At 47.5% G+C, this 26,123-nt stretch overlaps 1 protein-coding gene across 1 annotated transcript in view; it reads right to left on the reverse strand.

Moving 5' to 3' along the window:
- LOC107186460 (iroquois-class homeodomain protein IRX-6) overlaps positions 1 to 22,119 on the reverse strand; it is a 39,156-nt gene extending 17,037 nt beyond the window's left edge. Inside the window, exons 1-2 of the mRNA XM_015574323.1 lie at positions 22,081 to 22,119; positions 3,347 to 3,841 (exon numbers count right to left, since the gene is read on the reverse strand). Of these exons, the coding sequence (XP_015429809.1) occupies positions 3,347 to 3,841; positions 22,081 to 22,119 (534 nt within the window). The remainder of the gene's footprint in view (positions 1 to 3,346; positions 3,842 to 22,080) is intronic.
- Positions 22,120 to 26,123: the final 4,004 nt, after the last annotated feature.

Consider the following 26,123-nt stretch of genomic DNA (forward strand, 5'->3'; position numbering starts at 1 on the left):
GAACTCGTTCCGAAACTGATTACCGGTGAATCGCCAGAAAAACACGAAATCGTTCGTTTGCTCTTCGAACCCGGAGCCCGACTCCCGGTCAAATTAGTCTCTCGTTGAAGTTTTTAATTAACAGTTTGACGCACAGCCCGCAAAATGGGAACAATACCATCGTAATCTCTGCTTCCGCAGTCGCTGGAAAAATCCATTTTTCGATGATCGAGCGTTCCAGTTAATTGGCGTTGCCACCGCCCTCCCCCATCTCTCCAATTCATCGTCGATAATGAGAAAAATAGCTGGCAAAGCGGCGATAATAATAATTAGAATCGATGTGCGCTGCCGGGTCTCTTGTTTGCTTCTCTAACCCGTAACCCCCCGGCACACGGTACGACTCTCGTCGTTCGGCCGACGAGCGTTTCAACCTCCATCAACCGGTGGAATAATAGAACCATAGAACGCGGTCCCCTTGTCCCGCCCTTCCCCACCCACCCATCAGCCACTCTTCTATATGCATTAGTCTTGCATTAATGGCATTAATTATACACCGTGTTCGAATCGCGCAGTCATCGCTGGGCCCGACTGTAATTAGCAGCCGAAAATAGTCAGCGTTGTACGTCAGCTTCGCGAGCGAAAAAGCATGGATTTGAACGGCAGTGAGATATTCCGGGAATATACGGTTCGTTGGCTAATGTGAGAGCTGAATTCCTGGATTCGACAGATTTATTCAACACTCGAACTCGACAGTGTGCTCAAACTGAACATGGAACACACGTCGAATGTTTCTTTTGTTGCCCGGTGATTTGAATATTGAGGGAATGGAATAAGCCCTTTAACGCCAGGACCCTTAAATCGTTGTTTCAAAATTATGAGATTGATATTTATCGTATTATTTTGAAGTCGAAAATATCGATATTACAATAACCAATTATTTTTCATTTATTTCTAGAGGGAACGCTTGAATTTCTCAACCGAAAACGTTGGCGTTCAACTTCAGACAAAAATTACATCCTAACTGGCGACAGAATTTGATGCATTTATTAAAACGAGTGTTGCACCGGTGAAACACTGGGAGTTAATAATTAACAACCGACCGAATCATAATTTTTTAAAGCTTCCAAAATCCCCCGACACGACGTTAAATACGAGGGGAATTGAATAGCGCCACGAATCCGAAATAAACGAAATGAAGTTTCGTCGAGGCAACGAAGAATCGTGGGGGGTCTCTGGCCCCGGTTAGACGAACGTTCCCCACTAAAACGGATACTTAATGACATTGTACGCGATGTATACATACAAACGAAGAGCGAAGGTAGCCCGCCGCGGAAATAGGGAACCTGCGCAATCTGGTGCCTCGTAACGAGGAGAGGCCGCCGCGGCCATACGCTCTCGCCCCTTAAAGCTCGATCATAAAGACCGACGATAACAGGGCCGCGGGGCTCAGCGACGGCTACGAGTGCACGACAGTGTCCCACTGTTACAGCCGGGGACGACGGATTCATAAATTTACGCTTCGCGGCTATTTTCTTCGCGTATGCGCTTTGTGTGTGGTCCGATAACCTCTGTCCTGGCCGTACGAATACACGCGATGCCGATCCGTTTCCTCCCTCTTGCCCCCACTCCTCTCGCGTATATTAACATCACTGTCTCTGAACCTTTAGCCGCGATAACATCTCGATTATTATAGATATAATGCATCGTATCGTTGGATACAACGTCAGAGACAAACCAGCGAATTTTGCGAGGCAACTCGACGTGGAAAAAATCGCGATGAAACGTTCGCAGGTTCTGATATCCGTTTAGTAGAGATCGGTAGAATCACCAGTTTTGTGTTCGTTGGGCAATCGACGATCTTCTTCCTTATCGCGACGGTGAGACCGCGGACGCGAGATAACCGGCCGATTCCTGTGGCAGTTTAACAACGGCTTAAGGCTCGATCGGTGGAGTTTATATGTATTTCGCGGTGGATCGGATAAAAATACGCCTGAGATACGTGTCCCCTCTCAACCTCCCCTCGATGGAATTGCTCAGCGACGACGATCCCCGGGGGTAATAAAGAGGAAAGGATCCTCTTTCGACGCAGTAAAATTAACTTTTAAGACTGCCGAGTGAAACGTTCCGCGGGTACGCATGAACATCCTGAACCGCGTCCCACGGTGACGTTTATTACGCGGTTACGCACGCTCGCGCGAACGGTGATAGCATAATTAAACCGGAGCGCGGGGGAATCGGGCGGAGTGTAAAGATCTGGTGGATTGAATTTCGGAGATATATCTGTGGTTGTCAGGAAAAACGTAGAACGTGTCACGTGTCTGCACTTGTGAGATATCGTCGTTTAAACTTCCGAACACCGATTCTACTTATTAACAATACTTCTTTGTTTTCTTTTCACGATATAAATGTATATTTCCTTCACTTTGTATAATATTCATTTGTGCATTGACGTCGGTTCTTTTTTTTTTTTTTTGTGAAATGCAAGTTACATATGCGGCGTGTTTTCTTACAGCCACAGATATGATGCCGCGTACCCGATCGTTTAGTCGAGATCGCGGTGAATCGTTGATTTCACTATCTGCACACGAGGTTCGTTCGATTTTTCCGTACTGATCAAGGTCGGCGCATTACCGATGTTAATGGTATCGTTACGTTCCAACTAACAGTCGATTGTAGTCGTGTTTCGCGTTTCCGTTGTTAAAAAAACATACATAAGTTTTATCATGCATATTCAAAGTCCAATTATCGAATTTATTACGCCTTCGACGGGGACTATCTGTTTCGCTTTCCTGCCGCTTCCTTCGATATATAATTAACACTTAATGAAACATCGTGTCTTACAACTCAGATTACATAGTCTCGAGTTAATTCAACTCGAGCTGCAATTTACAATCACATTGCATGAAAACACATCGATTAATCGAACTAGCTAGATCAATATCTACCATTATTATAAGAACCGATAATTCTTCCAAGATACAAGAGACAATGGACAAAGAAATTTCCGTAAATTCAATCCTATTACTTTAAATTTGCATCACATAACGTTCACCTACGTTAATAACACAAAGTTCTCTGTTGGCCACAGGTGATCCAACCAGTGCAGCAAATAAGTAGCTCGAATATTGAAAACCCCCTTCACAATAACGTAAATCACGATACAGTAAATCCTCGACAACTGTTCGAAGGTTCCTCGACACGAGACATTAAATATTTCATAAACTAATGGACATACACGACTAAAACAATTATTATTGGCTTCAAAATTCCAAGCTCACATGGTAGAACTCGCGTCGTCAGTGCCCAGAGGATTCTCCGAGCATTCATCGAGGATTTACTGTAATTAAAGATTCTGTTGTCGACTCACCGTGGGCGTGTAGAAGGGCGCCTGTTCGGCACCCAGGCTAGGAAAGTACGCGGCCATTCCCTCGGAGGCGGCTGCCGCGGCCGCAGCCGCGTACGGCGCGCTGTACATCGAGAGCGCGGCCGTCGGTAGCGCGCCGAGCCGCTGATAACCGCCGAGCAATTCGTACTGGCAGGAGCAGACGGTCTGGCCCGTCAACGGGTCCGTGAAGATCGGTCGTCCCGTGTCGCAGCACCGTCCGGTTGGCGTTGGTCCGCCGCCGGTCGTCGGCGGTGGATGACCCTGGGACGGGCTCACCGACGTGGTCGGGCTACCTGGCGGCCTCACCACCGCGCTGGTCACCGCCATCCTCGCGTTCGACAAGCCAGCTACGCTCAGGGGATGATTCGTGGTCGTGCTCGCTGCGCTGACCAGCGAGGAACCGCCTGCGCTAAGGATCGTACCGGAAACCGGCGAGGCCGAGGACGACGCCAACGACGAGCTCACTGTCACAGGACACTGAAACATAGCAATAAGAATTTTTTTAGGTTTGTTGTTTCCTGTTTGCTCTTAACATTTTTATATGAACATTTCATATTCGATAGACGGGCCTTTATTGTTTGAAGACAGTTGGTGGGGGGTTTTAGAACGTCTGAAGAAAGAGGCTTTTGGATGAGGGTCAGAGGATTTCTTGGAGGAATATATGTGCAGGTATTTTTGTTCACTTCCTTTCAAATATACATACGTTGTGTGGCACTGAATGTGTACTACACTCAATAACCTGTCACAAAGTTATGCAGATTTATATATTAATTCGGTATTTAAGTTGAATCTAGGTAGTAGATGTGAAAAGTGACGTCTACCGAAAGACGTATCAGATTTGTTGCTCGACAGTTTGTGTGGGCTTCGAGTAGGCACCATAGTTGTTGAATCTATACGATTCAGTAATATCTAGAGTTACATAACGTGTAGCGTCGTGGTTAAATCGGCATGCATCCGTGAAAGATACATCGCAAGAACGAAAAATTCGATTAGTAGCGTTAAATATTTTCCTGTTGCTGAATAAACGACAGGTTCCCGAGCTTTAGCTCCGAACATCACGTAATGCTATGTCAACTATTAAATGACGCGGTGCTACGTCATCGGTGGTGGTACACGGATTAACACTTGTACGGCTTTTTCATCGGTCCCGTTATCAACACCGGCGACTCGAACACGAAACGCGTTTTGACCGAACAATTCGTTACATTCTGTCGGTATCAAATACAGACGTCAGAGAAAGGAACGGAGATTAGTTCTCGCATATACTCACGAAAAGAGTACATACATATCGGGTTATTTTTCAATAGGTGGTTATATCAACATTTTTTAACAATCAACAAACGTACACTTTTACACTCCAGATCACCTCCGTTTCACGTCACCTTTTCCATAATTCTTTTTTCTTATCAGGAACTTTATATTTGTTTCGTAACCCCGTTCGACCCCTCCTCCATCGATTCACTGTTCGACATCGTGTTCTCCGATTGAGCGACACGTCGGGAACGAGGTAGTTCGCGCTATTACCCGATTACAAAATCGGAAAACTCGTCGGTCGAACGGTGTTTTTGCGTTTGTAGACATTCGTCGGGACCCTGGGGCCCAGTGGTACAAGCGTTGCACGGCTCGCTTCGGCACGCTGGGTACACATGCACCGCGGCCGCATTAACATAGCCAAAGTTTGCTCTCGAGGAGGCTACCGTGCCTCGCCGAGAACTCGCTGACGACATCGCGTCCCTTCGGGGCCCCTGACATTTTAATCGTTGTCCGATCTATCCCAGTGTATGTCACCGATTTCAAGCTGTCTAATTAGATGAAAACTGGTTGAGGAGTTTCTATTTAGCTATGATAGACGAAACGTCGATCTAATTAATCCTAAAGCGACCGCTTCGAGTGATCGTTTGGCGAATGGATCGTGATTGCTGAGAAATTCTTGGAATATTTTTTAGGGGGAAATTCTGAAGATTTCTGAGGTATAGTAGAAATCTATGTGCTAATGTTAATTACTATACTACCAATAGCAACAGAGCGAATGTTGATGTAACGTCTGATGTATAATCGAAGAATGATTCAATCAACGAGTTATTGAATAATCGACGATATCTATAGACCCGGTTGGTTTCGAGTTTTCGAATTGAACCCACGTTTTCACGAACAAAATAGACTCTTCCCGGGTAGAAAACATTCAGACCCGCATCAGTAGAATTAAGTTCCACCTGCAACCAGGTCTATCGCTCTATCGCCTGGTTATCTAAACACGCAGAACAGACGATGTAACATTTCCATAGGTATCGATGGCACGGTTTTCGAACGTTCCGTCTGGTGCGCAGCAAGATCGGAAGCACACCAACAGTTTAGTCCCCGATTTCGCGCCAACCGAGAGACGGACACCTGCCCGATTGTTTCCGAATTGCGAAACAATAAACGCCTCGTCGATAATCGCAACGCGCACGGAGGCAGCTGTGCGAGAGAACCACACCCAAAACTAATCCCCACGATGCTTTCCAGCAGCCTGAAAAGGCGGAGTGCGAGCAGCAACTGCCTAAGTCGGTCGTCTCTCCCCGTTCCACCAACCAGAAAAGGTAAACCGAAAATCAGGCCCGTGAATAATAGCAATGGGGACAGGGGGAGTCCTCATTAATTCCATATCAAACAGCACGGCTAAATAGATTAGTGGGTTGAGTGGGTTTCGCGACCAGGGGCCTAAACAAACCCCCAGGGTTGGAGATCGTGCGACTCTCTCTGTCTCTCCCTCGAACATCAATCCGTCCCGTCCACATCCATCCATCCATCCACATCCATCCGTCGCCTCGTTCCGATGGCCCCGAACATATTGTCGAAAGCCAGCCGCGCGCATTGTGTCGGGACCGAAAAACGTGACCCACCGAGCGCATTATGGCGTCGAGAGCCGTGCGTTAATGCGTGTGTGTCCCGGATCCGCTACTCTCCATCGACCAAAGCCTCGAAACTGCCTCTGCCCGTCCGCCGTTCGACGCCGATCCCATGCGGTCGTGTGTTATAACCGTCGCAGCCGATCCATGACCAGTCGGGCCCCCACCGATCGCCGATAAAACTGGATGCACACGCGGCGGCTCTTTGCCCGGTTTTCGAACCTCGGTTTGGTAATGCGCGAGGATGCGGTAAGCCGGTGTGTTTTGCACCGGTGATATTTTAATCGCGGTCCTCGATGATCAATGGGCGTAGGGACGATTTGTCGGAGATTGTTGCGCGCGTTTTAGATTGCGAATTTCGAGTCGAACATGGCGTCAACTCTTGCGATTATACCCGATCCTTTTTTGGAACAGATGATGGACGATGATCGACGACTTCTACACGAACCTTGCCTTCCCTGTTTCTTGTTTTAGAAGGTAATAAATGTATCAGCTACTCTTCAATCTTTCGATTCAAAGCCGAGACACTTTTAGAGTCATTAGATCTCAATAGCAACGATCAATTCCTAGACCACCCACTCCACTTCCAATCCCAAACACTTCGGTTGTAGTTTCGATTCGACGAACAGAAAAGTCCCTCGTGCCTCTCGCAAAATCCAAGAACCCGCGAAAAATTCCGATCGACGAACGATGTTCGTGGCATGACGCGATTCTCCGCGGCAAGATTCAATACCGCACCTCTGGACGGGGAGGGGAACGGGGTCGAAGACCAGCAAACCACGGCAGATATACCCGTGCCCGGGGCACCGTCTCTCTCTCTCTCTCTCTCTCTCTCTGGCCGTTCTCACCGGGAATCGTAAGATTCCACGGGTTCGCGAGAAAAGCAGGAGGACGGTCGGCAAAGAATGCGCTTCGGGGCTACGGATCGGGCAAGGGGTTAAACGACGAAGCGTGTTGCCGTGTGTCCGAGGGCCACAGGGGCCATAATTCAGCCCTAGGGCCCCGTGGAGGAAGCGCAGCCGGCAGTCCCTGAGTTACTCCACGCGATCGCATCGAGGTGTGCTGTGCACACGTTGCTTCGCAACCGTGCAACCGACTGGAGGGACTCGGCAACTATATCACCAAGGGCCCAGGCGTCGTCGTTGTCGTCGTCGTCGCCTTTAAAGTAGCGCTCAAGGTGTTACGTTGCTCCGTGTTGGAAACAGGGACCTTTCCTCTCTCTCTCTCTCTCACGCACTCGTTGGTAGCACCGACGATAATTATTCGTATACGCCGGGGGATCGATATATCGAGGCATTAGCCCGATACGCTCGCTCGTTTGTTCCGGCGAGCATGCTAATTGCCCTCGCCACGATTTCTCCCTGGGCGGAGCGGTGGTACGTGGCCGCGGGAAAACGGAAGGCGGGAGCCATCGTCACGTATCGGCGGATACGTTATGCTACGGTTACGGACGCCCCGGTCAACTGCTTCGGCACACGGCTCACCGGTTTCGCTCGGAATGGATTATTGTGAGGGAAGGGGAAGCTCGGTTCTAGGCGAGTTGATCAATATGTTTGGTACTTTTTCGAAGTTGTAGGTGGGAGAGGTGGGCGAAAATTTTGCAGCTGGATGACGATGGTGGTTTAAGACTAGAACTAACGACGATAAACGGATATCTATTTCGATCGGTCAATAAATATGACAAACTTTGGAAAATTTAGAGTTAAATAGTTAAATTTGCAGATTCTTTCGAGTACAAGTCACGGAGTCTCGGGTAAATTTACCTAGACATGGACAGAATGATATAATTTCTCAGGAGAAAAATGTGTGTAATTGACACAAGGGACAGATAAGATATCTAGTTTTAAGCTTAATGGATTTCATGGATAGTTTTTGCAAATTCTGAATACGGGCGGTGTACTACACGTTATGCGATAAGAAAGAATCTTGGAGTTTCGGGGAGATCGTGAGACGAAGAACATCCACCTCCCTCGATAACTGTCACGAAACGAACCGGAGCCTCGGTCAGTCAAGCGGGAACTACTTCATTTGATGGTTGTGTTAGTTTCTTCTTCTCAATCATATGAAATTATTATCGTGATATCTTCTACAATTTTCACGTATGTCATTACACAAAACGAAGGTAATAGAATGAATCCGGTACCTTATCCTTCCAATTATCAGAAGCAAAGTATAAAAATTTTACAACACAAAACCTAAAACCCTCTATATCCTTCAATTAGAATTCAAAAATCCCCTCAACAAAGACTCACGACTTCGAACATTCTCATTAAGAACTCGACTTCCAGCAGTATTCTCGCGGAATGAAGAGGACTCGATCTATCGACAGTCACTCGAAAATTCCGTCAAAGCTGTCAAAGGAGGGACTGGTATCGGGTGACACCTTGTTGCACGGCTTTGCAGAAAATTTCTCCGTGATTCCGCTCACGGGCAAGGCCATCGGTAGCCTCGCATACCTGTGTCCCCCGACGAAAAACCGATATATATCGGTAGGTATACGCGCGGCGGCAGCCGAGTCGACGATGGATGATCGATAGACGTGTCCCGATCCCTGGCGGCGGCGGCGACCGATAAAAAACTGGAAGTCCTCGGGTGGAAACGGTCGTGGACGAGCGTGTCTATAGACCCGGCCAGGCCTGGAAAACCAGTACTACACTCGAATGGGCGAGTACCGGGATCTCGGGGCACCGGGTACACGCGTTTTATGACGCGATTTATATGCACAATGTAACAGTCGCGTCGACGTGGGAACACGTAACGTCGCGAATCCTCGTGTCGCGTTCTCCTTTCTTCTGTCTGTCCCCGGTAAGAACCGTCTCCCCACTACCCTCGAAGGAACAAGAACAGAGCGAGCGAGAGAGAAAGACGATCGGAAGGGGCCAGAGGTCCGGTCGGAAAGGCACGCGATCGCGACAGAATAGATTGACCAATGGGCTTTTTCTCCACCGGGGAACTCGAGGAACAGGACCGATCGTTCGAATTTATTGCGTATTCCATATTCAGCAACGATGATCCTCGTCGACTTTAACGCGTTCATCGTCGCCGCAACGAATCGCGGGTTCGGATATCGGAGAGGAAAAGAATATCGAGGCGAACGAAATCCTTCCAGTGATCGGGACCGAATTTAAACTGGACATACGGAGGCAATGTATAGGAGGCAAAACTAAACGCGTCTGCATAAAAAAAAAAAAACAGAATTCGAGAATTCAGAGACGCGCCAGTGTCTTGGGAAATCGGGATCGGCTGCTACGCAATCGGCGTTCGAACGGAAAAAGCCCGCCACGGAACACAGAGTAGTCGGTTCCCCGTCGTTAAGGAAAGTCGAGTATACGCGGGGTTAGAGGACCTCCAGGGTGTTCCTCTCTCTCCCTCTACGATGTTTCACGATTTATAGTATCCGACGGAGAATCGGTTATCCTGTGGACACAGATGCGCGGCCGGTGTTTGCACACGGAGCATTTGTCACGCGTGTCCTGGCGAGAAGAAAGGGGACTGGTCGCGCAGCGGCGGCGGCGGCCTACTCTCTCCCGTGGCTTTATGCTCTCTCGCTCGATGATGCCCTCTTTGCAACGAGGCCCAACCGAGTCAATATTGACTGCGTGGCCAGATTGATGGACCGTCCCCGGGTGTGTGTTTAGGCCTCACGGCACTCACTTATGTTTCCCACCCCTGGCCTCGTTAGTCCCTGTTTAGTTCTGTCTTTCTCTCTCGCCCCCTATTCGGGGCTTCCTTCGTTTCGTGTATATAGGTACCACCGTGTATCCGTATACACGGAATCGTCCCCGAGAATATCCGTGAAAGATATAGCTGGAATAATCGAATGGTTACGAGCCTGTTATATTTTCCAAGGCGCGATCAACAACGAGAAACAGGGGGACCAGGAACCGCGCGAGCGTAAACGGAGCGTTAACGACGGAATTTATTTTAAGGTCGACGAACGACGCGTTTCTGACGTGAACCAAAGCGTTCGTCTGGTACTAACGATAAATGGTAGTGAATTTTGACTATTTACCTGGAAATCTGATGGACACCCAAAAGGAGATAAATTTGATTCGCGTAAAATTTATCGTGAAATAAGCGAGGAACGATTATTTTGATAACACCAGCCGACTTGTGATTGAAGAAAACACCGAATGATTCGAAAAAGCATCGATTCGCGGTCTTATATAACGATACATGGTGCGTGTTATTATTTTTTGTTGATCGATACTTCCATGCGATGTTGCGATTCAACAATAATTACAGAATGAATACACGAATCATTCATAACGATTGGGCGGCCCGATGCAAAATATGAATCGATGATCGCAAACAAATTACCCTCGATCGACGAACAATCCTTGCGAAACCGACGACGCGATGAAAGCGTGAACGTACGGAAATTCACGTTAAATTCCGAGAAAAATGGTTTCATTAAAAAAGTCGAACAATCGATTCGTATATTTTTTTACGATTGTTACGAGAGTCGATATTGCGAGAAGATAACAATTTTTCTTTTACTTCCGTGAAGTAGTAAAGGGAGATAAAGATACAGTTGTGACGATTATCATTACGCGAGTAAAATTATAAGAAATATATCGTTTATTTATACGATCCCATAATTCAAATCAATATTCATGTGTCGGATCGCTTCAGCAGCGAAACACTTCGCATCTTACGTTTTCCTACGAAAGCCGAAGCTCTGTGTTAATGTTGCTAATATTCTTCTGAAAAACCTTGCATGGTTTCCTCTAATAATTGAAACACTCGATTGATACATCGAAAAACCGCCCACCCAGTAGATTCCAATTAATCCTAAGCCTCGAGCAACCCTCGAAAAACCCTTCCACCCAGACACTACAAAACCGTCCCATCTGAACAGCAAATGTAGACAAAATCCGATAAACTCGGCCGTTCTCACGACATAGTATCCTGTTAAATTAATTCGCCGCTCCTTACTAATCGGTACGCTCCGTTGGTACACTCAATATTACCCGAAGCTCCCCGGGGGGTGGAGGTCGTCTGTCGGTTATCGCGACGAGGATCGTTGTGGGGGTGGTTGTGTCGCAGGGGACACAATTGTGACGATGGAAAGATCACGGATGGGAAACTCGAAAAAGGTGTTGCACGCGTCTCGACAAAAGCTCTAGCCAGCGGATAGGAGACCGAGAGAAGTCGTGCATCCGACACCGAAGTTTCGCCGTAAAGCGATTAACGGGATTGGGGACCCCTGTGTGTGCCTCTACGCATTGTCGCGCGATACTTTCGTCCTCGTCGGCATAATCGTATTCTCTCGTTCCCGTGGCCTGTGTACACCTCCGACTCTATTTATTAAACATACACCAAGCGGGGGACGGCGTACCGGTGGAGAACGTATTAAACGCGATACACACCCGCCGCGCTTATCGCGGGGCGAGCAGTTACTTTGTAATCGCGCGGGGCAACGTGTGTTGGATGTTATAAGCCCGAGCTGCCAGGCGAGAAACAAAACACCCGTTTCCTACCGCGATCCTTCCTGACGGAGGGCCCTCCCGCGACTTTTGATCCTTCACTTCCGCGGGAGATTGGAATTCTTTCGAGCGATCGAGCTTTCTCTCGGCTTGGGGATACTCTCTCGTGGAGATTTAGATGGTTTGGGGAGAATTGTGGATTTGTAGATGATAACGAATTTGCAATTGTGGATTTGCCGATAGCGGTAAAATTTATTGGCTTATATCGGTTGAAGAGATTTTTGTGTATATTGAAATATGTGCACCTATTGCACCGATGATTTCCAGCGTTTAGGCATAGGTGTCCTGTGTAGAAAAGACAAGAATAACAATAGAACATCACACAGTTCAGGCTTGTAATCGTATCACCAGTTACAAATAATGCTCGAGTAATGCTGGAATAGTCTCAGTATGTTTCCCATCGTTATCTTTATCCTGTAAGTGTTTAGTCTTGAAGTCGTTTGGTTTCTTTCAACGGTTTCATACTACATATGCTGATTGATCGGTTAGTCGTATGAGAAATAGAATCTTGAGTGGTGACTGACACCGAAGACTGTAAACCCCCAAAATGATCTCATTCTCTTAATCATCGTATATTATAAACAGTTACAAACGTATCTCGCAATCCTCTGGGTTATACCCCTTCCTACAATGATTGTATTATATCTACCAATCTCTGAGTTCCAATCAGTGAGTACTGAAGACACAAACGAGGATCTGGAGAATTTCAATTACAACCGAAACGTCATCCAACCTTCAAACAATTACCTCCAGAAAACCATGCGCTCGACCCAGGATACATTGGAACCGAAAAATTCTCGATTCCTCGTCCTAAAAATGGCGACGAACAATGGAACCGGTAGAGAGGACACGTCGATGTTCGATCAGCTTTCGTCCCCGAAAGAAGTCACCGTGTTCCGTGCATTCTGGACGAGAGGGCCCCTTCAGACCGAACACGTCGATGCAAATTCAACGGAAGGCGAGAGAATGCAGACTCGAGACCGAGATACAGAGGTGGGGAGAGAGATCTCGGTGTAATCGGTGTTCGATGCATTCGGGGAAAGGCGAGACGACGACGACGACGACGGCGCGCGCGATCTCTGATCATTCGCGCGCGGCACACCGTGATAATTTATTGAAATTGTCCTCGCGGCAGTCGTTACTATTTTATCCGGTGGAGATGGAGGCACGTTCGGCCGCGTAACGGTAGTGGTGCAAGGCTTTCCAGCCGCGAATGCCTAATCTTTCTCACGGTATAAATCATTGGTTCACGGATCGGAACGCGATGTGTACCGCGAGAGCCCCCGCGCAATAAATTCCGTCGGTCGCTTGTAAACGGACCATTACGAATTCGGTTGCCCGAGACTTTCCTGTTTCAATCGTTTCCATATTCTTGGTATCGCTTTGAGAACGCCTAGGCGACGAACCATTAACCGATTCGCGGCTGTACGGACCACCCGTTTCTTTTCGGAATAAAATGCTTCGCAGGGTGGCCACAGGAAAGTATTTAGCGATTTTTATGCAGGAGTACTAAATGCTCATAACCATTATGCAGGTCGAGAATGAAACTTTTGAAAATATGAAATTTTTAGTGAATTTAGAGCAATTTTTATACAACATAACTCTTCGAAGGATCACAGAAACCTTTCGGGTTGTGTAAAGTAAGTACATATTGCGAAGCAAACGTTACCTTGGATGCTTGAAATAATATTGTATAATACACTGATCACTTTCAGACGCACAGTAGATTAATCAGAGAATATTTACACACTCTGCGAAGCGAACCGAACGCGCGAACTACGAAGAAATACAGTAACTTCGAGACTGCAATATTTTTGTTTTTAGTCATTCACGTTATATACCACGAATGGCCAAAACATCTCATTGAATAGATAGTTCTCCAATTACATAGATAAAGTGTAATAAATATTAACATCCTTTTTAAACAACACACGTGCCACAAACACATTACGTTCAAGCGTTATTAACAAAGCCACGTGCCCTGCTAGCTGTTTAACGAAAAGGTCGATTTGGTTCGATCTCTCGCGAATTCTACGTATCGGTATCGACGTATAAAATCCAAAGGCGAAAAAGACGGGGGGAGGGGATGAACAGGAAGTCGATTCGACTAATCACGGGGCCGATAAAGGGCGAACGAAATATCGTCGGCGACAATTGGCGCGGTATGTCGAAATGTAACCGGAGTGCCGGAAGTCCAAGTAAAACCGTTCGACAAGTAACAATGTTCCAGTTACGAACGGCAACGCGCGCACCTCCTTGCCGCGCAGAAACGCGCGACCGAAGGGAGGGGAGAAGGCCGAGAGAACCGCTTCGAAAAAAAGAAATATGGTAGAACAAGGGCCCGTAGAGTGAATGAATTCAACGAAGAAACAGAAAACACTGGGATAAAGGGAGAGGTCCAAGGAAGTCAGCGAAGGATTCCTAAAAAAGGAGACTTAAGGGAGTAGAACAAGAGGAGCCAGAAGAGAGACCGGTTGAGGGAGGAAAGTGGTCAAAGAATGGGGTGCCGCGCAGAAGAAAAAGAAAAAACGTTCGAGAGAAGCAACAGAAAATCGTCGACAAACGGCGTGAATGAATAGGAGCAAGAGAAAAAGAAGGGGTTGGAAGGAGGAAAGAAAAAGGCGCAAAACCACGATCGGAGGGGGAAGAAAGAAAGCTGCGCTAGAGACACCGTTTGCGAGTGAATGAATGCAACGGGGGCGAGAGGAGAGACGGAGAGAATCAGAGGGAGAGAGCGTGCAAGAGAGCGAGGGCGGAGGATCTGAGTCAGCTCGATCGGATCGAGTAGCGCCGAGTCAGCCGCGGCGAAACAGCGCTAACTGCTTGGGCCCCGCGAACTGTACTACCGAAGATCGTATCTATATATGCGAGCGTATCGTGGGCTGCGCGGGGTGCATCGAGAGCTGCCAACTTGCAATAATGTGGCCATTCATAATTTTTACGCGGGACATCGTCATTCAGGAATCTTCCGACGGAGGGCCCCTTCCTCCCCTTCTTGCACGCGTCCAAGGCATTCCGATTCGCAGGAACGCGACCGAATTATCGTCCCACCACCTCTCCGCCATCGGGTGGATTACGCAGCGCAACGAGGACGATTCCACGAATTCCATGGGCGAGCCTCGCGAGCAATTTCCAACCCCGTGAAGCCATGGCCGTTTGGGGGCCGCCGCGAGCTTCGCAGAGGAGATGGATCGTGTTTTTAAGGGTCGATCGGATGGACGCCAGCGTTGGACACAATTTTATTCGAATAATTATAGCGAAAGGCTGCAGTATCTAAGGGGCATCATTCCAAGTTTCAAACAGTTAATGGGATTAAATAAGTGCTTGCCAAATGTCGATTCATTCATGAGGTATTATTTTATTTTAAGGAATTGCAATTTCCACATTTGAAGGATTGAAAATGACGAAGTATTTTTTCTATCTTTTATTCGTTATTTGAAACTGTTTGTGTAGATAATGCTTTTGCTCATCTCTGATGGACGCGAACCGTCGGTCAAGACACGACGACGTTGCATATGGAATTTTGCATTGCGATGAAGAGAGTTGCAGTTATGTGGGACAGTCCATTCATTAATTTCTGAATTGATACATGTTATTGGAACCTTAGTCTTGGGGCGTAATTTTGACTAGAGATAGGACGTTCTGGATGGAACTAATGGAGCAGGGATGGGTTATAGCGTAAGTGATACTCTGAAATTCAATGTGTACGATTTTCAGTTTATGTGAGACCTATTCGAATATTCGACGTAGGAAAGAAATTTCTGTTTGACTTTAGGTTCAGTGAATAAATCTTTGAAGAATGGTATTTGCATAAAAATTCGCAGTGTAATAATAAGGGCCACATGAAATACTTTTCATTCATTTTTGAATGTTCATGAGCCATAGAAAATATTATTTTACATACTATGTGTACTACTACAGATTATTAATGCGAAAGTTTAGGAAAAATGACAGTGGAACCCAATCAATATTGTCTCAGGAGTTGTTGCAATGGAGCTTTACTATCTCATGTAGCACCAGATTATTTTATCATTAAGGAACACGTATGTTTAATAGATAAAAAGATTGCAAACTGAAAAATACGTATTAATGAGAATAAACGCATCGGTAAAATCGAACCACCTGGTCGTAACGAATGCAGACAGTAACCACCGTTTCATGAAATTCGCTGTCGTCCTGAATGTATTAAAACGAAAGAAGATGTGTAATATTTTCTGTGTAACAGAAACCACGATGGAGATATCTACAGTTTTTATGTACTTATGAATTTTTTTTAGTAAGCTTTTGCAAACCTTGCAACGATACTTGTTCAAACTCTTGTGACAGGAGAACGCTCGTAACTGTATCTTATAAAAGTATCAAGATATTCATGGCTTACCAGAGGTGTGATAATCCCTAAGACTTTCAAGTAGAAGGATCTGAGGCACTTCAAAAATATTTTCTCACACTCTGGATGTACTGGAGATACGTTTGTAACTGTTTATAATATACGATGATTAAACGTCTATTCTAAAGTCGAAACATTCACGATTTGCTCCTGAAAATCCCTCGAATCTCTGACAAAAAAACCCATATATCAATCGAGAGTAGAAGCAAAACTCAAAAGAACATAAAACGTCTCTCCCAATGGACACGTTGTAATAACATAAAATAAATGCGTGTACTGATCAGGCAAAGTAATAAAACTAAAAATTCCGCCTACGTGACACGTGTTGAAACAACGGTTAATTACTTCCCTCCTATTCCTCGCAGGTACACGTGAAAACGGCACGATCCACCAGTATCTCTCATATACAAACAGATTCACCTCAGCCACCGAAATCCAACTCTCACTGGTCCGCCGAATCCATCATTCATTATCTCAGACAGACATTCCCCGTTCATAAAGCAAAACAGGCCCACGAAGATACATTTCACACCGATCCCGATACAGACTCACCGCTTTAACGTAATCCGTTCCCGATCGCGTACATACGCACTATGCGTGCTCGATAAAACGAGTCGGCGCGTCGGTTGGCTCGAGTCTACAAGAGAAAAATTAAGCAACAGGCTCCATTATCGACATCGACACGCGTGCCTTCGGCCGCGGACGTTATCCTTAATTGCTTTAATTCGCCTGTAACACTCGCAACCCCGTAATCTCGGAGTCTAGTCGAACGCGTAACCAATTGCCGGCGGCGATATCGCAGGGATGATACATATATCGGTCGTACGACGATTCTTCTCTTGCTGGTGTCGGGCGATGCGCTCCGAAAATACGCGTCACGACGGATTAAGAACCACGGTCGGTTCGAAGGGTGGGGAGTCTATCGTTATTTCAATTGCACCGAGTGACGCGGATTAGCGATATGAATTTTCGTGTTCTAAATTTAATTCGCGATCGTCGTTGTTTTATTCCTTTTTGGACATCTCAATTTTTCAGGCGGGGACTTGAAACGACCGTTCTACCGTTTAATTTTGCGATGAAATCATTCTATTCACGAGTAACATGTAAATTATGTGTATTTAAAAACCATAAAACCCTGTCGTCTGATTCTGATATTCTTCGGTTGTGAGTCACTAGGCCACATTCGACTGATATTAATACCAACGTTATGTCACTCGTGTTGTTACCCTAACGTTCGGTATAATGTAATCGCGTACACTTCTAGTGTATTCACGCTTAAAACGTGCAAATGACTGTAGATAATTCGTATGCGTTCGTGGTTTGTTATGCAGCAGATAACCCAACGAAACATTTGGTTTCCACCGAGCGATTCCTGAAACGCGATGTTTCAGTGTGTCGCGTATCAATCTTCGACGCGTTTCCCCCTATCGGGGGGTTCTAAAATATGCGAAAGCAGCGTGGAAATCGTATCGAGGTAACGCACAACGAATTCGCGTGAACAAAGTGACGCTTCCATCGTGATGAGGCAATAAAAGCTGTTTCTGAGAAACGTTCGGGGAGAGTGATAGAGAGAGAGAGAGAGAGATCTGCTGGAAATTAAGAAGCTGCACGCAGGGCGAAAGCCGATGTCGAACACACACCTGAACGCGCTTAACGATTATTAATGATAAGTTTACACGGTCCGTGTGTCCGTACATATTTACAGCCGGGCAAGATCCCCGCGACACCCGTTACATCATCAACGAAACGCAAATGCCAAACATCGCCGTATCTTGGCAACGCGAAACACAACCCACAATTAATAGTTTGTCATCCACCACCGGTGGAAATAAATTCGTGAATAGATCAAACGGTTCGTAACAACTAGACTGCGGATTTTATGCATTTATAGCCTATAGGACGCTGTGAAATACAGTAAACGATAAAACTTTCACCAATCACAACGTGGTTTCTATTTTATTCTTAACCCAGGAAGATATTTATGAAAAGAAAGAAATTCCTACTTTTGCTCTTGTCTATACGAATCATTTTACAAAATGTGATTTTGCATAAAAATCAGCAGTCTAGTAATAACAGTCGAGGGGAAGAAGGGGAAGTAGTCATCGGTTTACGGACGTTGGAACGAAACACTGGGTCTTATCGCGAATTTTTCGCTGGACTATGATATAATTACGATAACGAGCAGTCGCACACCGCTCCTCGTGAAAGTGACGGGACACGATGATTCAACGACTACCCCTCCTCTTCCCCACCTTTCGATCACGCAGAAATTGAATCCCTCGATCATAGCGGCGGCGACGCGGTCTCTTTTCTCGCGATGGTGTAATAAATGATGCACAGTGCGTTACAGAGATCAGCGTTTAAGGTTGACGGGCAACGCAATTCGAAAGAAAAGTGTGTCAACGATAATACAACAACCGTGACTAAAGTGGCTGGCTTGTTTGTTTAACTGTGTTATAGACTGAGCAACACTCATAGATAATAGACCATTAATTTTTATCGACGGTTAAGCAACGTGATACGTGCCGAACCGATTCCACTATTGCACTACCCCGTTTGCCTACAAAGAGAGGAAGTGGGAGATATTAGCCGCCCGTTATAGGAAATTACTAGTTTTATTGAAATATCGGAATGTTTCGTATACACTTTTCACGTTTGTTACGAAAACAGCTACGATCGTGAACCGCGTGCAATATATTTCTGGCGTTTATTTGTAGCTGCTTCTTTATCGAAAAATTTTATTTTAAAAGGAACACTTTATAAAGTGGGAGGGAATCTTTTGTTTTCAAAGGATTTTCAGTTTGTAATGAAACAAGTTTTGCCGATAATGAATATTTGGATATGTAGAATATTATGGTATCACTTTTATAAGAAGAATATGAAGGAAATGAAGTGTCTGAATTCTTTGCAACTAGGTCCACTGGACACCTAAACTGACAGTTCTAACATAGACAACACTAATCCCATTTTACTTAAATTTCCATTTACAACACCAACCTATCCAACGCACAAAAAACTAAAGAAACAATTATATCCACCATTTTCCAAAGACCCAGAAATAATCCCGAAACATATTTTCCAACGCGACTTTTTCTCGAAGCAACAAAAAGCATGCAGAAATCCCAGTAACACCATCGTTACACCTTGAAAATCGCCGCCCAGCGTAAGAGTGTTTCGGCTCCCGTAATCGGCGTCTCCCGTTCCGATTTTCGAGCGGAAAACGTGCCGCGAAAATCGATAGGAAAGAGACCGGTATGTGGTCGCGTGTCTGAAAACGCGAAAATTGGACCGCGTAATGGTAACCGGTTAAACGAACAATGTTAGGCGGCGCGAAACGAGGCACAAAAAGAGGCGTTCGAAACGCCATTTCGCGGAGTGAACGCGGCTGAAGAGGTGGAGGAGCCGGAGGAGGAGGAGGAGAAACGTGGTCTCTCGCGTGGGTGTCGACGAGCCCGGTACGTGGTTGTATATCGTGGCAAAAAGCTTCGCCGATGGGTAAGACGAGATAATTATTCTAGAGGGCGCGAAAGCTCTTCGATCATTTCGGAGCGTTGGTTTAGGCGTGGCAACACATGTTCCCAGCTCGGCGCTATGCACACCGCATAGGTATGCGGCCCGTACACCTATATACGCAACATGTCAGGACACGTGGTACCGAATCTCTCTCTCAGGGCTTGCCAACGGCTATCCATTCTCGCTACGGACAAGATCCCACGCTACAAATTATCCAACCGTTGCCCCACGCGTACCGAAACCGTTTCTTCGGTTGCTCGGATTTTCACGGGCGAACCCATCGTATATTTTGAATTTCAAACGGGAGAATCGTACTGCGAAACGCCCCGTTGCGATCGAGATTGCTACAAGTTGCGCGCACGCGATATACAGAGGAGAATGATCAACGGGAGTGAATTAGATGTTGCAGCGCCATCTCTAAATCTTCCCCCAATCGTCCGGATCGTATATTTCGCGGGCAATGAGAATGTTTCGGGTTAACGTGGACTGTAGCGATTGTAACTGACGGCCCTGTTAGGAGAATTTAGTACGTGACTCGAACTGAATTCGATGGCAATGTGTAACAAATATTTAGCGAGAACACGGAATTGAGCTGTGACGTTTAGAACGCGATTGTTGCGTTAGGATTTGATTCCACATAGGCGCCATCTGTAGATCTTCCTGTCTTGTTTGAACCGTAATTTCAGGTAATCGAATGTGAAACGAAAAAGGTCACTGTTAACTGGAATCTTTCGATATTTACTTCTGGGATGTTATTAACACTCTTGTACGTCGTTGATAAGAAATCGAAAACTAAATTACCTCAGATTCATACAATCTGTACAAACATTTACGGTACAATTAGTTTCGTTTGAACGTCACTGATCCTACACCAATCTTCAACTTCGGAAATAAATATAGATTCCAAGCTATTCATCGATAATGACTTCCATGCAGTCGTTAACTCCCAACAGCCAAAAATGAATTACCAACCACTCAAACATACACAACACCGTCGCTCTAACGCTCAATAAAAAAGTTGAATTCTATCGCCAACTTGGTCGACGACAGGTCCGATCAAAATCAACCACCATAAGAAAGAGGAAAGAACCATCCTCGACGTCTCATGAAAGTGCATTAACAAGGGGGCACCGACTATACATACCCGTGTACCTCGGTGAATAGTCAAGAGTGCATAAACGATTTTCCACGCAGTCGGCTGAGCGTGGCGTACACGCGGAATCCCGCGTACGAGCTGGGGAAACAGATAGGACACAAATAGGCGAGTGGCTTTCGACCGTTGAATAAATTTGACTTTCAAACGGCTGAAATTATATCCGGATTCATAGATCCGAGGAGAACGAACGGGGGGAACGAGTCGTTAACCGGTGAGCAATCCGAGGCCCTGTACTCGCAGTTTCTTTCGATGTTCCATCGTTTTTAAGGCACGCGCGTGCCCACACTTGTCACAAACGTCTCTCGATATGTTTCCGGATTTTTTACCAATGGTCCTAGTGACCGTAAGAGTTCGCACGCGTCCCCGTTTCTTCGACGGTTTTTTGCTCGTCGCACGGCGAAGAGTGTACAGAGGAACTCTTCGCACGCTCGACTTTGTTTTTGTTTTTTCGCAAGCCAGGAAAAAGTTTAGACAAACACGCTTCGTTGTTCACACTTTTTTTCGACGCGTCGAAAGAAACGGGCGGCCGCCGAGGGGGAAAAAAACACTCACGGCTGACCGGGGATTGAAGTTGTTTTTTTGTCGACCGAGAGAACTCCAGTCACCGATAGACGGCGACGATTGTTTTTTTCTGCACCGGGGGGGAAAAAAACCGTCTCACGATTCTACGGCGGGTCCATTCAGCGATCGTGAAACTACTGTCCCGGCTGGACAATTATTGGCCCTGTTCTTGGAAGGATCTTCTGGTCGAGTGAATGAAAGGAATTACTCCAGAGACAAGGAAATTCTACGGATACAATCTTGCTGTGGACTGTTTGAATATTAACACGTGAACTGAACGATTGCATCCACGAATCACACCACGCTTCATTCTTGATATTAACAGTTCGAGGGGTCTCGTTACGTAAAGACAATTCCAGGGTAATTATGATTTTCGTTCGATGGATTGAATCCAGTCAGATAGAAACACGATAATTGTTGGGGAATGAATATTTTAAAGAACAGTTTCCAGCTTCTGTTCCATACAGATATCAGAACCGAATAGGAACGAACCAAAAGTGTCTATCAGTTATTTAACCGAACCCTAACGAACTTCCACAAACTACACCGATTGATTCCAGTCGCACCAATTTGATCGATGTCATCGGGAGAGTGCATCCATCACAGGGGGAACAATTGTGGTGTCGCGCATCGAGTCCCACGTCCCAATTCGACACGAACGGAAACGATAGCTCGTCTAGTAGCGAGTAGAACGTGCAAAATCGGGTCGACGGAAGACTCACCTGTAGATTTGGCGATCCTCGAAAAGAGAACTGTGACATGGTGTGTCGGCCACTCAGGGCCGTGATGGTCGGGCACCGCTACGCGATCATCGTTTCAGGGGCCTGTGCATCCGTGTTTATCAGTCTCCTCACCAAGTCACTTCCAGCGTATAACCAGATAGAAAGAGATATCACTGTTTTAGTCGTTTCCTCGTTTCGTTATCTATGCACTGTAAGCACGACCGGTCGGACGATGAAGAAATAAATACGAACGTCGTCGCGCCGGTGTGTTCCTTATAGGTATCGAGTCACGAACTAGTTATAAACTTGAAAATTCTTCTCACTATAGTGACGAACTCGCGCCCGTTTTATTGCACTGTCTACCAAAGCCGCCGACCGTACTCTCTCGACCCTGGAAGACGATCTTCACCGGGCTGTACACACTTGGGGCACTGTCACAGACAACGCGGGGGCACAAAGAGGCACACGGGGACCAGTTTTCCGTTCCTTCGAGCGACCGCAAAATCGTGGTCGGCCACGGGATTGACACTGTCCGGCGACTATGTTCACGACTAGACACACGAGGGCCGATGACAACCGTACGTCAACAGCGGTGTGCACACGACAGAGTCCACGCACCACTAAATCGTCGTCGCGACACAGGGCACCCGATCTGGCGGCTGAGAAGAAAACACCGATCTCGTTCCAGTGTCCCAGGTGATGTGGTCGCACCGTATGGGTTCGTGAACCGGTCGCGTACTAATTGAAGAGAAGAAAAAAAAATAATTAATCACCGACGACAGTTAATCGAGCGTATTTTACACACGTTCCCGGGATCGGGAACGAACGATCAGTTTCCCCGGCAAACTCTCGCGCGCGCCCGTTGATCCGATCGACGCGCCAGCTATGATCGGTCGCGACTATCCTCCGAATCGTCGTTTCTTTTCGACGGAATCCAGTCCTCCACCGAGAGAGCGCGGATAGGAAGGCGGAGGTAACCACGGGTGCGAGGGAGAGAGAAAGAGTACGACCACGGGGACGGAGTGGAAGTGACAGAGAAAGAGAATGAGACAGGGGCTAGAGGGAGGAGCGAGCGAGAAGAGGAGAACCAAGCTAGAGGGACGGGACACAGAGGCGGCGGGTTTGCGAGCAATAGAGAGAGGGAGAGAGAAGGAAAGAGAGTGGTAGGTCGAAAGAACTCGAGCGATGGTGACGGAGAGGACGGTTTCGTGAAAAAGGAAAGCCGAGGATCGACTTGTTCTCGCGCACACACCGTTTTTCTTTTTTCTTCCTTCGGGTTCTACGGTCCTTCTTCCACGCGCACACACTTATACGCACACATGCACACACGCTGGAATTGCTTCTCACCCCAATGAAGGTATGTGTGTGTGTGTGTGTATATATATATATATCTTTGTTTTTCTTTTTTTTTTCTGGAGTAATTGAAAATCAACCGATCGCCTTGAGTCACGGGGTTTTATAGTGCCCCACCGAACAGTCGCCGCGCACACTTTAAACGGGTAACAACTAGTAACTGGCGCGCTTGTAATGCCTCGATGCTTCTGTCTTCGTCCTCTGCGTGATCCTCGGCGCGCGTGTGCGTCCACATGTATACACGCGTATGTATTCTGCTCACTCGTGTTCAGAGGCGGGGGTCGGAGAAGGAGAGAGAGCGCGTGTCCATACGATGACGACGATGAGTCTCTTCTTCCTCCCTCTTTGCTAGGCGGTGCGGAACCTTACGGAATGAAAACTTCTTTCTAATATTCTTTATTAGGGGTGCTAGTTGTTAGTCCTTGGGATCAGATACGATTATTCGTCGTGTCCTCGTTTATATCCGTTTCCGACGTGATACCGATCCACACGCGCACTTTCGTATAATCGTCACTGGTAACCGAATTCAATCGACGATCACCGAACATGTAGGTAGTACGGTACGGTAGCACCAATGATTCCCCGTAAGTCCCGGCCTCCTCGTCGTAGGACCGTACAACCAGATCCGAGTCCGTAAGTTCTGGTATCCCCGTTCCGCGAGATGACGGTTGATCGCGGTGTTGTAGGAGGAGGCAGCGGTACAGTGACGGTGGCGCTGGCGATAACGATGGTAGTGTGCCGATGGTGGTGGTGGTGGTAGTGACGAGAAACGGTCGGCTCGACGGTGGTGGTGGTGGCGGTGGTGGCGGTGGCAGAGTCGTCGCCGTAGTTCTTTTCCTTCCATGGAAAGGGGGACGATTTTTGCGAGATGGTTTGCCCTCGGTGAGACGGGTGGGAGGGTCCAGGCCGGCACGCCGCGGTGTAGTGGTGGGGGTGCTGGTGCCACCTCTGCTCGGTGGCTTGATGATGCCACACACTACCCGGCACCTCGTCGTACCCACGCGAGCGAATTCGTATTATCCGCGCGGCGGCTTTTCTAACACAGAACACTCGTCGATCGTATAGGCCGAGCGAGCTAGCGCGTTCTCTCTGTAACAGCCGCGATTCTCCCCGAGAGAGAGTCAGCTCGGCATCTTCGTGCGTAGAGAGGATCGGGGAGCACACGGAGCCGTACCGCCGGCGGTTAGCGTCGGCAAACGCGACAATAAAATATGGTGAGTCGACCGTGGGGCCAAGCTAACGCGCGCTGCTCCCTGCCTCTACCCCCTCCCGTGTTCAACTTCCCCGTCTCTTTCTCTCCTTTCGCCTCTTTCCGTTTTGCCGTCCCGCTCTTTCACACGCCAGGCCGATCTATTCTTCTCCCTCGTGCCGACGCTCCTCGTCCCTCGTGATGTGCCCCACCGTCGATGCTTTCTTCCCTCTTCGTTCGGCTTTCGTTTTGGTGGAGGGGATGGGTGCTCGAGCCAGAGGGGGCGCAACCGACCGAGATGCTGCCGTTGCCACCGTGTGCTGGCGGCTCCGGTCTGGTGGGGTCAAGGGAGAGGTGAAGAGAGAGAAAGAGATAGAGGTTGCTTTGCCGTTAGGAGAGGGGCGAGAAGAGGAGGCAGAGAGAAACTACACGACAATTTTAGTTCGATAGATCCCGAAGTTTAGCCTCGGCGGCGCTGCTTTACTTGCCGCTGACTTCTTCCCGGTAGTTTGTTCGGCTGCCCCCTCTCTCCCGTTGCCCGTTCGCTCGCTTCTCCACCTCCTTCTTCGACACGACCGCACACACTCTGACGTTCTTCCCCACCACTACCGATTTCCTACTCTCTTTCTTTCTCTTTCTCTCTCTTCGCCTCCTTTTCCTCCTCCTCCTCGTCCTCCTCCTACTTTACCGCGACGATCGTCAACTACTTCGTAGCCTCCCCCCTTGCTCCTGGTACCACCAGCCCCCACCTCCGAGATCCACCTCCTTGCTACACACACAACGCGACACTTGACTACACACAGTCTTTCTCTCTCTCTCTCTCTCTCTCTCTCTCTCTCTCGTTCTCCCTGGTCGCACCTCCGTATGTACCGTATGTCCGTCCCCCTTCTTGCTCCGATTCACCGACGCAACGTCTTTTTCGCTCGTATGTTTATGTAGCAGCGGAACGCACGATTGCCACCCGACGACGAGGAGCGTATTACACGAGCACGTTTACGCGGGACGAGCAACGCGTACCGGGAATTTAATGCGTTGATGACGCGTGGCTGTCCCATCACGCGCGCCGCCACTGATTGTCATCAGGCCTTTTTTTTCTCGGGAAGCCGCAATGACGAACGACACCCCGCGAGCAGTTTTTTTAATGTATATTCGAGATTTCGAATTCTGTGCACGTCAGGAGGCTCCGGTGGTCGGGCTTGTCACTTAAAATGAAAAAAAGAATAAATCACAAGTCGAACGACGACGCGTGACAGCTCGACCCGTCGGGACCCGTAAGGACGATTATAAAACGACGATGGGCCACGCGATTCCGGCAACGTGCCGACGATCACTAACAATATACAAGTTTGACAACACCGGTCGAGACGGGATACGATGACGACAACGACGAACGGGGGACTTCGGGGGCCGGGTGGCGTTCCTCGCGAAAGTGTGTTTTGCGCAGTTCTTTCAAGGGAACTCGCCTCCTCGCGCTTACTTGTCGCCCTCCTGGCACCGAAGC

The sequence above is a fragment of the Dufourea novaeangliae genome, unplaced genomic scaffold (assembly GCF_001272555.1).
Source record: "Dufourea novaeangliae isolate 0120121106 unplaced genomic scaffold, ASM127255v1 scaffold65, whole genome shotgun sequence".
NCBI lineage: Eukaryota > Metazoa > Arthropoda > Insecta > Hymenoptera > Halictidae > Dufourea > Dufourea novaeangliae.